Here is a 13,535-nt window from a genome sequence, read left to right on the forward strand (position 1 = left end):
TTAATATGAACTATTTCAACTTTTTGACTCCTATGAAAAATCCTGCTATGAACATTTGTGAAAAAGTGTTTGAGTGAACATGGGTTTTCCTTTGTCTAGGGTGGATTCTTACAGTGGAGCTTTTGAGCCTTGTGATGAACTGAAGTTTAGCATTTTACAAAACTGCCAAGTGTTTTCCAAAGTGGTTGCCCCATTTTACTTTCAAGTCAACAATTCATGAAAGTTCTACTTTCTTCTCCACATCCTCACAAGCACTTGCTGCCATGGGGGTCTTTATTATAGGCATCCAGTAAGTGTGATACTCTCACCTGGAAAATCCCATGGACGGAGGAGCCTGGTAGACTGCAGTCCATGGGATCGCTAAGAGCACAACTCAGTGACTTCACTTTCACTTTTCATTTTCATGCATTGGAGAAGGAAATGGCAACCCACTCCAGTGTTCTTGCCTGGAGAATCCCAGGGACGGGGGAGCCTGGTGGGCTGCCGTCTATGGGATCGCACAGAGTCGGACACGACTGAAGTGACTTAGCAGCAGCAGCAGTAAGTGTGAAGTAGTAGCTCACCATGGTTTTAATTTGCATTGCCCTAGTGCCTGGGCTTCCCAGGTGGCTCTGTGGCAAAGAATTCATGTGCCAGTGCAGGAGACACATGTTCGATCCTTGGGTGGAGAAGAACCGCTGGAGAAGAAAATGGCAATCCACTCTAGTATTCTTGCCTGGGAAATCCCATGGACAGAGGAAACTGGTGGACTACAAGCCATGGGATCCCAAAAGAATTAGATACAACTTAGAAACTAAACAACAACAGCAATTGTAGTGGCTAACAGTACTGAACATCTTTCCATGTGCTTATCAGTCATCTGTACATCTTCTTTGGTGATATGTCAGCTTCAGCCTTTTGAAAATTCTGAGGGAGAGGAATGTATATGAATAGGGCTTTCTTTCTGTTCATACATATGCATGTGTGTGTGTGTGTGTGTGTGCATATATGGCCTTCCCTGGTGGTTCATTTCAGTTCAGTCGCTCAGCTGTGTCAGACTCTTTGCAACCCCATGAACTGCAGCACACCAGGCTTCCCTGTCCATCACCAACTCCTGGAGCCTCCTCAAACTCATGTTCATCGCGTTGGTGATGCCATCCAACCATCTCATCCTCTGTCATCCCCTTCTCCTCCCACCTTCAATCTTTCCCAGCATCACAGTCTTTTCCAATGAGTCGGTTCTTCGCATCAGGTGGCTGGTGGCTCAGATAGTAAAGAAGCTGCCTGCAATGCAAGAGACCCGGGTTTGATCCCTGGGTCGAAAGATCCCCTGGAGAAGGGAATGGCAATTCACTCCAGTATTATTACCTGGCGAATTCCATGGACAGAGGAATCTTAAGGATGTATTAATAGTTGAAATTATACATAAAATTTGAATTATATATGAGGTCCTATGATTCTGAGTGACACTTTAACTCCTTCACTGCATCTAAGAATTTTTTCCTTTGCTTTTGCAGACCCAGCGAACTCAGCCCCATCCATACTGGATGGGTTTGATCACCGCAAAGCCATGGCAGGGCAGCGTGTGGAGCTACCTTGCAAAGCGCTTGGGCACCCTGAGCCAGATTACCGCTGGCTGAAGGACAACATGCCCCTGGAACTCTCTGGAAGGTTCCAGAAGACCATGACAGGGCTGCTTATTGAGAACACACGTCCCTCAGACTCAGGCAGCTATGTGTGTGAAGTGTCCAACAGATATGGAACTGCTAAGGTGATAGGCCGCCTGTACGTGAAACGTAAGTTGGATGGTAACTGGCAGTGGTGATGCTGTCTGCCAATGGTGGAGCTCTTGTTACAAGTTACCCCCTGGCTTTCTCTGTAGCTCCCATGAATCCTCACTCCATTTTAGCCCATTTCACAGATGAGGAAATCAAGTCTTCAAATGCTGGAGGTTACTCCTTGGAAGGAAAGTTATGACCAACCTAGACAGCATATTGAAAAGCAGAGATGTTACTTTGTCAACAAAGGCCCATCTAGTCAAGGCTATGGTTTTTCCAGTGGTCATGTATGGATGTGAGAGTTGGACTGTGAAGAAAGCTGAATGCTGAAGAATTGATGCTTTTGAATTGTGGTGTTGGAGAAGACTCTTGAGAGTCCCTTGAACTGCAAGGAGATCCAGCCAGTCCATCCTAAAGGAGATCAGTCCTGGGTGTTAATTGGAAGGACTGATATTGAATCTGAAACTCCAATACTTTGGCCACCTGATGCGAAGAACTGACTCACTGGAAAAGACCCTGATTCTGGGAAAGATGCAGGGCAGGAGAAGAAGGGGACGAGAGAGGATGAGATGGTTGGATGGCATCAGTGACTCAATGGACATGGGTTTGGGTGATCTCTGGGAGTTGGTGATGGACAGGGAGGCTTGACATGCTGCAGTTCATGGGTTCACAAAGAGTTGGACACGACTGAGCAACTGAACTGAACTAACACAGTTGGAGAGTCTGGGGCCACAGTATCCAGCTCCAAGATAACATTACCTAGCTGTTGAATTCAGAATGGCCCACCTGTCTGCAAATCAATGGAGAGAGATAAGCAAGCTGGTGCTGTCAGCACAGGCAATGGTGATCAGATCAAAGGAGTCGCCCTTGGCCAGTTGCCAGATTCTGCTTTACGTTTCTAAATGGGGCTGTTATCACCTCTCTACAGGGCTGAATCTAGAGCAGTAATTATCCGAAAATTGGACTTGGATTCAAAATTAGAGATAATTTAGTCCAAGTATGGTGACTATAGCTTCCCTAGGGGTCAGTGGTAAAAAAAGTGAAGTGAAAGTCGCTCAGTCATGTCTGACTCCTTGTGATCTCTTGGACTACACAGTCCATGGAATTCTCCAGGCCAGAATACTGGAGTGGGTAGCCTTTCCCTTCTCCAGGGGATCTTCCCAACCAAGGGATTGAACCCAGGTCTCCCACATTGCAAGTAGATTCTTTACCAGCTGAGCCACCAGGGAAGTCCCAGTAGTAAAAAAAAAAAAAAAACAAAAAAACCCACCTGCAGTGCAGGAGAAGGCATTCTATCCCTGAGTTGGGAATATCCCTTGGAGAAGGAAATGGCAACCCACTCCAGTATTCCTGCCTGGGAAATCCCATGGACAGAGAAGTCTGGTGAGCTACAGTCCATGCAGTCACAAAGAATCAGACACAACTGAAGAACTAAACAACAACAGCATGATGGATACATCTCATCTCTAACTGATCTGGAATGACCAATGTGAGGAAGATGATGAGAAGGAAGCTGAAGGCAGACACAGAGGAAGAAGGGATGTGATTGCAAGGGCACGCTCTCTAATCTAGTTATAAAGCTTTAATTTTACTCATGCACAAACCAAATCAAACTGTTTTTACTCAATATCACGGGACCAGAAATGAGTGGTAGAACTTTGGTCAAAATACATGGCTATTAGTTGCCAGTAGGATAATATATATATTTGTATACATAAAAATTTGATGAATTGAACAAACTGAGTATGAGTCTGGCATTTAACAGGGAGGCATTTTCTTATCCTGGCTTTTTTCCAGTCTTATGCCTGTTTATGGAACTGCCTCTTCAATGTCACTATGGATGTAGATGGCTTTAGCACAATACCAGCCCAAGTGAGTCCATTTGAAGCAAATATCCCAAAGATTGCCTGGAATCAGCTGTCCAGACTGAGTCCTGCAAATGTCATTCGAATGTGCTTAGGCTGATTTTCACTAGAAATGGAGGATAATGTCTGCACAATTATATTTCTGTGACTGAAGTGCCTTGTCGATGAAACAATGAAACATTGGACAACTACTGAGAATTACTCCAATGGGAGGTTCAAAATCACTTTTTGTGGCTCCTCAGTTTCTGCTGAATAAAATTTATATATTAAGATAGTGATGAAAGCATGTCAGGAAAACCTGTAAGGTCACATTTCCCATTGTTTTGCTTCAAAAAAGCCTACTTCCTGTGAAATCTAACTTCCTTCCCCCTACAAGCAGTTCCTTCCCTAAAAGTGCAAGCCATGCTGCTCCCTCCACATGGAAGAGGATTTTCAAATACTTGAATGTCTAAAACTCCCCATATTTCTAAGCCTAATGCAATGCCTTATTCCCCAGACATTCCCCACTCCCCTCCTGTTTTCTGCTCAAGGCTCAGAATAGTTTATTGCTTTCTCTGTAAAGACATTTATCATTGTTGACATTGTAAATGACCCTGATGCTGGGAAACATTGAGGGTAGGAGGAGAAGGGGATAACAGAAGATGAGATGGTTGGATGGCATCACCGACTCAATGCACATGAGTTTCAGCACACTCTGGGAGGTAGTGAAGGACAGGGAAACCAGGTGTGTTGCATTTCATGGGGTTGCAAAGTGTTGGACATGACTGGGCAACAGAACAACAGTAACACATTGTAAAAGATATCTGTTCAGTTCAGGTCAGTCACTCAGTCGTGTCCGACTCTTTGTGACTGCAGGAATTACAGCATGCCAGGCCTCCCTGTCCATTACCAACTCCCGGAGCTTACTCAAACTCATGTCCATCGAGTCGGTGACGCCATCCAGCCAACTCATCCTCTGTCGTCCCCTTCTCCTCCTGTCCCCTATCCCTCCCAGGATCAGGGTCTTTTCCAATGAGTCAACTCTTCTCATGAGGTGGGCAAAGTATTGGAGTTTCAGCTTCAGCATCAGTCCTTCCAATGAACACCCAGGACTGATCTCCTTTAGGATGGATGGTTGGATCTTCTTGCAGTTCAAGGGACTCTCAAGAGTCTTCTCCAACACCACAGTTCAAAAGCATCAATTCTTCGGTGCTCAGCTTTCTTCACTGTCCAACTCTCACATCCATACATGATCACTGAAAAAACCATAGCCTTGACTAGATGGACCTTTGTTGGAAAAGCAATATCTCTGATTTTTAATATGCTATCTAGGTTGGTCATAACTTGCCTTCCAAGGAGTAAGCATCTTTTAATTTCATGGCTGAAATCACCATTTGCAGTGATTTTGGAGCCCAAGAAAATAGTTTGACACTGTTTCCACTGTTTCCCCATCTATTTCCCATGAAGTGATGGGACCAGATGTCATGATCTTAGTTTTCTGAATGTTGACCTTTAAGCCAACTTTTTCACTCTCCTCTTTTACTTTCATCAAGAGGCTTTGTAGTTACTCTTCACTTTCTGCCATAAGGGTGGTGTCATCTGCATATCTGAGGTTATTGATATTTCTCCCAGCAATCTTGATTCCAGCTTGTGCTTCTTCCAGCCCAGGATTTCTCATGATGTACTCTGCATATAAGTTAAATAAGCAGGGTGACAAATACAGCCTTGACGTACACTTTTTCCTATTTGGAACCAGTCTGTTGTTCTGTGTTCAGTTCTAGCTGTTGCTTCCTGACCTGCATACAGGTTTCTCAAGAGACAGGTCAGGTGGTCTGGTATTCCCATCTCTTTCAGAATTTTCCACAGTTTATTGTGATCCCCACAGTCAAAGGCTTTGGCATAGTCAATAAAGCAGAAATAGATGTTTTTTTGGAACTGTCTTGCTTTTTTGTAGATCCAGCGGATGTTGGCAATTTGATCTCTGGTTCCTCTGCCTTTCCTAAAACCAGCTTGAACATCTGGAAGTTCATGGTTCACGTATTGCTGACACCTGGCTTGGAGAATTTTGAGCATTACTTTACTAGCATGTGAGATGAGTGCAATTGTGCGGTATTTTGAGCATTCTTTGGCATTGCCTTTCTTTGGGATTGGTATGAAAACTGACCTTTTCCAGTCCTGTCGCCACTGCTGAGTTTTCCAAATGTGCTGGCATATTGAGTGCATCACATTCACAGCATCATCTTTTAGGATTTGAAATAGCTCAACTGGAATTCCGCCACCTTCACTAGCTTTGTTCATAGTGATGCTTTCTAAGGCCCACTTGACTTCACATTCCAGGATGTCTGGCTCTAGGTGAGTGATCACAGCATCGTGATTATCTGGTCTTAATTATGAATATGTTTGTTTTCCTGTTTGTATCTGTCAGCTTTGTCTGGAAAAGTTCCAGGTATGCCTCTGACATGCCCATCCTCCCTTCTGACTGGTCCTTAGTTTGGTCTCTCTTTTCCAAGTGGAAATGATGCTCTTGGAAATTCAGAATGTTCTCTTCTTTCCCCCCTCCCCCCCACCTCTCTCTTTTGTTTTCTAGTTTCAAATTCCTCCCCTCTGAAAACAGCCCTGAATTTGCAGGATCAGCCTCAGCCTCCTTGGGTGTCAGATAATATTTCCCAATTTTATATCAGATGCCTAGCAGGAGTATCCCAAACTGCTCTCCACCATCTCTGGCATGTAAATGGCTCTGTTATCCTAGACTCCTTCCACCCTCAAACCATCCAAATGCAAGCTTTAAGCCCCAGATCCTCTTTGAGACTTCCCTTTCTAGATCTAATTCCTGCTGAGTCTTAGAGATTGTATCTCAAGGTCTTTCTCAGCTGTGCTCCCCACCTCCACCCTGTCCTAATTTGAGTTTTAATTGAGTCACAGCTAGACATCTGCAATGCCTCCTTGCTGACCAATTTTCCCACTATCATTTGTGCAACACAATACAATCAGTCAATTCTCCTAAAAATATGCTTGCTCTATTACTCACTGGCTAAAAATTCTAGAAAGCTTTCTTTAGTTCCCTCTGTTGCTATTGTTGTTCAGTTGCCAAGTCGTGTCTGACTCTTCATGACCCCATGGACTATAGCATGCCAGGTTGCCCTGTCCCCACCATCTCCAGGAGTTTGCCGAAGTTCATGTCCATTGAATTAGTGAGGCCATCCAACCATCTCATCCTTTGTTGCCCTTTTCTCCTACTAACTTCAGTTCCCTCTGGTTTGATGCAAAATCTTGAGGTCTACTATTGGACCCTTTGGGTTACCATCTTTATTCTCGTATTTTTCTTACGCATCTAAAAGACTGAACTCTTTAAAGACTTCACAATGTGGTGACTAATAGGTCAGTAATAACTGAGGCAAACAACTGATATCTGCCATTTATTTGTGTGGATTTCATTAAATTCATATCTCTGAATAACCTTTTCTTCTTCTGTAAAGTGGAGATAACATGAAATTTGCAGGACTGTGGGGAGACTGACTTAACTAAGGTAACTTTATGGAACACGCTAGTTGTACCACAAGTGTCTTTCATTTTCATCTTCACTTATGAGTTTAATGCCATTCTTGGCATATAAATGCTCAACAAATGCTTATGGCGTTGAACTGGGTTCATTCATTGTTGAATGAAAACATAAAAAGTCATGGATGAGAGTTACCACCTTGTCCAAAGCAGTTTGCCTCATTTTAAAGAAATAAAAAACCTTTCTCCTGGTCACACATTCTATAGCAACCTGCTTCCTTGTTCCACGGCCCTGTGCTGTTGGCCCTGGTTAAGCCACATGGAGGATATGAGTGAGTTTGTGTGTGTAAGACTAGCCTGGAGGAAGCCCATCTGTGCCACGTTGGGATGAGGCAGATAGATTTAAATATTCAACATATCGATCCTTGTTGGCTCCGCACATTGCCGTTCTTACTCTTAGTGGGTTAATACTCACATTTACTGAGAAAGGAATCTGACCAACACCAGTCTATCTGCCATACAGTAAAAGAAGGCAAGAAAAAAAGAAAAAAAAAAAAAGCCAACAGCAATGAGGGTGTTCCCAAACAAAATGAAATAGCACTGAAATAAAAACATACAGAATGTGGCCTTTTGTTTTTAAGGTTCCTTTTTAACAATTGTTGCAATGTCATTCCACACAAAGGCATTAGAAACCTATAGTCTTAACATGAAGCTCACAACTGAATATTTCAACAGAAGAGCTGTATACATTGTCATTTACATGGTAAACTAGCTAACTGTTAAAAAGATGTTCTTTCTCAATCCCTCTCTGCCTTAACTCTGGGAGTATTACAGAGTATTAATGTATTTAGTATTAATGTAATCAGTATTACAGGCCTATGTAGTGCTATTTACAAGTACCAAATTAAGACCGTGTTGTTGTTGTTCAGTTGCTCAGTTGTGTCCAACTCTTTGCAAGCCCCTATGCTGTAGCATGCCAGGTCTTCTTGTCTTTCACTATCTCCCAGAGTTTGCTCAAACTCTTTTCCATTGAGTCAATGATGCCATCCAGCCATCTCATCCTCTGTTACCCCCTTCTCCTCCTGCCCTCAATCTTTCCCAGCATCAGGGTCTTCCCTAATAGGTTGGCTGTTCACATCAGGCGGCCAAAGTATTGGAGCTTCAACTTCAGCATCAGTTCTTCCAGTGAATATTCAGTGTTGATTTCCTTGCAGTCCAAGAGACTCTCAAGAGTCTTCTCCAGCACCACAGTTTGAAAGCATTGATTCTTTGGTGCTCGGCCCTCTTTATGGTCCAACTCTCACATTGGTAAGTGACTGCTGGAAAAACCATAGCTTTGACTATATGGACTTTTGTCGACAAAGTGATGTCTCTGCTTTTTAATTTGCTGTCTAGGTTTGTCAGAGCTTTTCTTCCAAGGAGCAACTGTCCTTTGCTTTCATGTCTGCAGTCACCATCCAAGCAAGTACAAAATTAAGACTGTTTAACTCACATAAATCCCATTAACTTAACAGTTCAATTGAATATCTTTGACTATTTAGTCCTCTGTAAGAAGGAAAAACCTACCTTGACATATTGTCAAATGGCCAAAAATGCTTGTGAAGATACATTTGCCTTGTCAAAAGTCCATCATGTTGAAATATTCTCTACATGTGTGATGTTTTTACCTTCTTTTTTTCTCTTCCCCGAAACTCCAGAGCCACTGAAAGCTACCATCAGCCCCAGGAAAGTTAAAAGCAGTGTGGGCAGCCAGGTTTCCTTGTCCTGCAGTGTGACTGGAAGTGAGGACCAGGAACTCTCCTGGTACCGAAATGGTGAAATACTCAACCCTGGAAAAAATGTGAGGATCACAGGGATCAACCACGAAAACCTTATAATGGATCACATGGTCCGAAGTGACGGGGGAGCCTACCAGTGCTTTGTGCGCAAGGACAGGCTGTCCGCTCAAGACTTTGTGCAGGTGGTCCTTGAAGGTCAGTGGGCCTCGTTAAGGGGTTCAGCCGAAAAAAAGAACCCAAACCCAGAGCACTCAAAAGCCAGAGCAAATGGTGAAGCAGAGCTCATAACTCAGTTTAAGATTCCTATCTGATCAGCTAGTAACTCTCCTCTAGTTTCCTAGCTCAGTTGGGCAAATAAAAGATTAATTTCTGATGAAATGAACATTATTTCTAGTAGAAGTAACATAAATAACGTGGTTTAACATAAAGTCAAGTAACATAAATGTTGCTCACTCAGTGTAACAAGTAACTTTAGTTACTTGTCAAGATGTGGACCAAAGAGACTTGAGACTGGTGGTTCAGTGGATGATCCATTGTCCTCTTGACCAGGGTTTCTCAGGGGCGCTTGGTTTGGTGAGCTGCTGTATGCACTGTAAGAGGCTGAGTGGAGTCTCACCTCTATCTGCTAAATGCTCGCAGTGCATCCCTCCAGTTATGACAAACAAGTGTCCTTTGGGGGAGCAAAATAGCCCCCCCTCAAAGGTGATAAGCACAACCTTGGATGCAACACTTAGAGCAACATTTCAACGTAGTGTTTTGTGGAGTGTAAAAATGGCACCTGGGTTGTAGAGTTAACCCAATTTGGGTCCAGAGAGTCACAGATTTAGGTGAATGAAATTTTTGAAGAATTGCCTTGTGTTATCATAATGAGTTTTAGGCTTTTTTTTAACTGCCTACTGCTTACTTACATCTTCAAGCTTATCAATCAGCCAGGGAAAGACACTGTCCAGGACACATTCAAGCAAGAGACATGTTTATCACTAGATAATTGAACTAGCTTTTATCTGTAAATTTGCATATCTTGTTGGAAATTGTGCCTTTATATATGATTTAAAATTCATCTGTTATCAACTGATTAAAATAACTACATGACTTTCATATAGCCTAAAGCAGGGGAAAAGAAAATCCATTTAATATGAAAATAAGTTTAAATATCTCTTGATGCTAAGAGGCTATTTCTCTTATTACTTTTTTAACCTTAGTTAATTTTTAAGAAGAAACAGGCTTAGGATGACATTCTTATTTTTATTCAAGCAGTTCCTTGAAGACAGTGAGCATTTTAAAGCACAGGTGAAATTAGCTGAAGGCACGGTACTCATATTAAAAGCCTGATGCTGTGTTTCACATAATAATTAAGTATAGAAAGTAATCAATTTTCACAGAGCCAGTTTACTAATGGTGATGCCCTGTAGTCCTCACATAGTCACTATTTTTAGATTCTTTGTAGAAAAGGGAGAGATTACCTGTCTAGGCCTTGTTACCTTGGCAACCACCTCGTGTGACCAAGAAAACCTAAGGAGTGTATTGATAATCCATAATAATGTCAAAAGAGGTGAAGTTATCAGAGAGTGACAGCAAGAAAGATTTCAAAGACACTCCAGTCTCACTGGGAAAATAATGTCTGCTTTCATCTCCAAAAAAGCCTGTCGCTTGAATAAAAAGAGGGGTGAGAGGAGCCCACTGAGCCCACTCACGGATTTATTTGTTGCCTGTCAGTTTCTGTTCAGGACAAGAAGCTTCACTTTATTTATTTATTTTTTTCATCTGCGATATGACAGTGCTAATGTTGCCAAAGAGAGCAGAAATGGAATTACAAACACATACCCAGTAACTGCCTTAAGACAGTGTCTAACTAGACTCTTGTAATGATGTAACATCCTGTAACAGCTATGGATTAACAGATTATAAAAACTCACAATACTATCAACTAAGAATGGCCACTGATATAATGTAGAATTTTGGAATTTTTCCTATGAGGACAAAGAAACAGGAAAGGAAGTTTAAAGAAACTGGAACTAATAATTATAGGTTCAAGATCAGACCAGAACACCTAGAAAATGGAATCATAAAAAAGAAGAACAGGTCTTATTTTTTGGAAATTATGGAGTAGCGTGTATCAGACTAACCTGCGAGAAGATGAAAATAATGAACTTTGGGGAAAGCAAAATAGTTTACAGACCCTGCGGAAATACCCAAAAGCAGGCAGAAAGAATTTGACCCTTGAAAGAAGGGGGAAATATCAGTCATTTTCTACACAAATATCACATTTCTCCTGAGGATATTTTCCAGTGCTAATGGGATGGGGCTTCACAGCTGGTACTAGTGATAAAGAATCTTCCTGCCAACACAGGAGACATAAGAGACAAGGGTTCGATCCCTGGGTTGGGAAGATCCCCTGGAGAAGGAAATGGCAACCCACTTAAGTATTCTTGCCTGGAGAATCCCATGGACAGAGGACCCTGGCAGGCTATGATCCATAGAGTTGCAAAGAATTAGACATGATTGAGCACACATACACAGTCTTAATGAGATTGAAATGAATTTTTTTAATTTATTGTTTTAAACCCCATTGATATACATGACTACATCTATCAAAAATAGTCTTTAAAAGTTAAAGCCAAATAAAGATATTTTCAATAAACAAAAGCTTGTGAAGAGCATGATGCCAGAAGTCCTGCATGCTAAGAAACAGTAAATGAAACCATTCATGATGAAGAAAATGACCTGAAGTAGAAACTCAGATAGAAATAAAGTACATGAAAAATGACAAATATGTTAGTAGCCATTTAGCAAAATTGTTTTCTCATTTAATTTTCCTAAATAGCAATTGACAAATTATAACATTACATCACTGTATTATAGTTTTTAGCATACATAAAATTACACAAAGGACAGAATATAAATTAAATTTTTGAGATTATCTGTTGCAAGTTTCCTCCATTTTACCTGAATAATTGTAATTTTAACTTCTCATAGTTGATTAAAACTATAAAATGTGCATATACACACTCATATTAATGTAATATAATGAAAATAAAAAGACAAATATGAAATGAGAGAAAATACTTAGTATATATGTTTATATATACTATATATATATATATATACATATGTCTGACAAACATTATGTGTAATTTAATCTGACCTAAAAGTGAAAGTGTTGGTCGCTCAGTTGTGCCCAAATCTTTGCGATCCCATGGACTCTGTAGCCTGTCAGGCTCCTCTGCCCGTAGGATTTTCCAGGCAAGAATACTGGAGTGGGTTGCCATTTCATTCTCCAAGGGATCTTCCCAACCCAGGGATCGAACTCGGGTTTCCTTCATTGCAGGCAGACTCTTTACTGTCTGAGCCCCGAGGGATGTAATCTGACCTATATACATGTAAAAGTAAATTTGTACTGACTTGTATATATGTATGTATATTCATCATATTCGGTTTGTATGTATATGTTATACATATACATGTATTCAGTAGACGTAAAGAACTGCTACCAATCAATACCAAAGAAAAATAGTGTAACATAAAAATGGAAAAAAAGATTTGAACAGACATTTCATGAATGGAAATACACAAACAGCCAATAAACACACAGAAAAACAATAGTACTTCCATAGCATTTGTCAAAGAATGCAAAATCTGTATCTAATCACAAGGAAATATCAAACTGGGTTTGAACAACTGGCTACAAAGTAATTCTTCAAAAATGTCAAAGTCAAGAAGCTGAGTAGAAACTGAAGAATGTTACAGATTAAAAGAGACTAATGAGACACTGCAAATAAATGTAAGGTATGATAATGGTTGGACTGGGGAAAAATAGCTGTAAGGGACATAACTGGTCAATGGACAGACTCTGCATTAGACAATATTACAGTTTCAAAGTTGCAGCTCCTAATTTTACTAACTGTACTCTGGTTATGACAGAGTACATGTAGGGCACACAAACATGAGTTTGAAGCCAAGAACAGGCTGAAGTAATGCATGGTGATAGAAATCAGAAGAGTGCATGTGGTGGGTAGAGACTGCTTGAAAGAACCCCTAGCAACAAGTAGGGGGTGATAGAAATGATTCTTATCTTCTTCATTTTGTAGTTACATAGGTGTATTTATTTAACAAAACTCATTCTGTTGGTACTCTTAAGATCTATACATTTAGTTGTGGGTAAACTTTATCTACAAAAATAAAAGCATAAGTGAAGAAAACTTCCCCAAATAGATTTTAAAATAGACTTGAGAGTTCAATGCTTAGTGTAAAAATCAGTGAAAAGAAATTTATAGCTAAACGCATCCTGACAAAATATATTGAGTTGTAAGGTCAAATAAAATAACCTCAACATTCTCAAGCATCAACAATTGGTCATATACAAAGAATTATGATCAGAATGACATCTAACTTCTCTGTAAATTAAATGTAGAGCACGTTGAAGTCATGTCTGCAGACTTCTCAGGGCTAAAGTGCAGATTTTCCATTTTAATATTATGAAGTTATTTTTGTCATCTTTGATGGTAAAAGAAAGATGTTTGTAATCTAAGTATCTGACCCTGAAAAAAATATATTTGAAAGCCTTCTCCAGCCTCCCAAAACGTGAGCTGGAATGAAGAAGTTAAGATTCAGCAATTCGCAAATGAAAAGATGGTGCAACACTTACCTTCAGTAATGGA

General features: G+C 40.8%; 1 protein-coding gene across 1 annotated transcript in view; it reads left to right on the top strand.

The window, feature by feature from the left end:
- The window catches only part of DSCAM (DS cell adhesion molecule), an 823,896-nt gene that overhangs the window by 511,084 nt on the left and 299,277 nt on the right, over positions 1-13,535 (top strand). The window contains exons 5-6 of the mRNA XM_043875189.1: positions 1,497-1,775; positions 8,797-9,072. Coding sequence (XP_043731124.1) covers positions 1,497-1,775; positions 8,797-9,072 — 555 coding nt within the window. The remainder of the gene's footprint in view (positions 1-1,496; positions 1,776-8,796; positions 9,073-13,535) is intronic.

Source organism: Cervus elaphus, chromosome 19 (assembly GCF_910594005.1).
Source record: "Cervus elaphus chromosome 19, mCerEla1.1, whole genome shotgun sequence".
NCBI classification, from domain to species: Eukaryota; Metazoa; Chordata; class Mammalia; order Artiodactyla; family Cervidae; genus Cervus; species Cervus elaphus.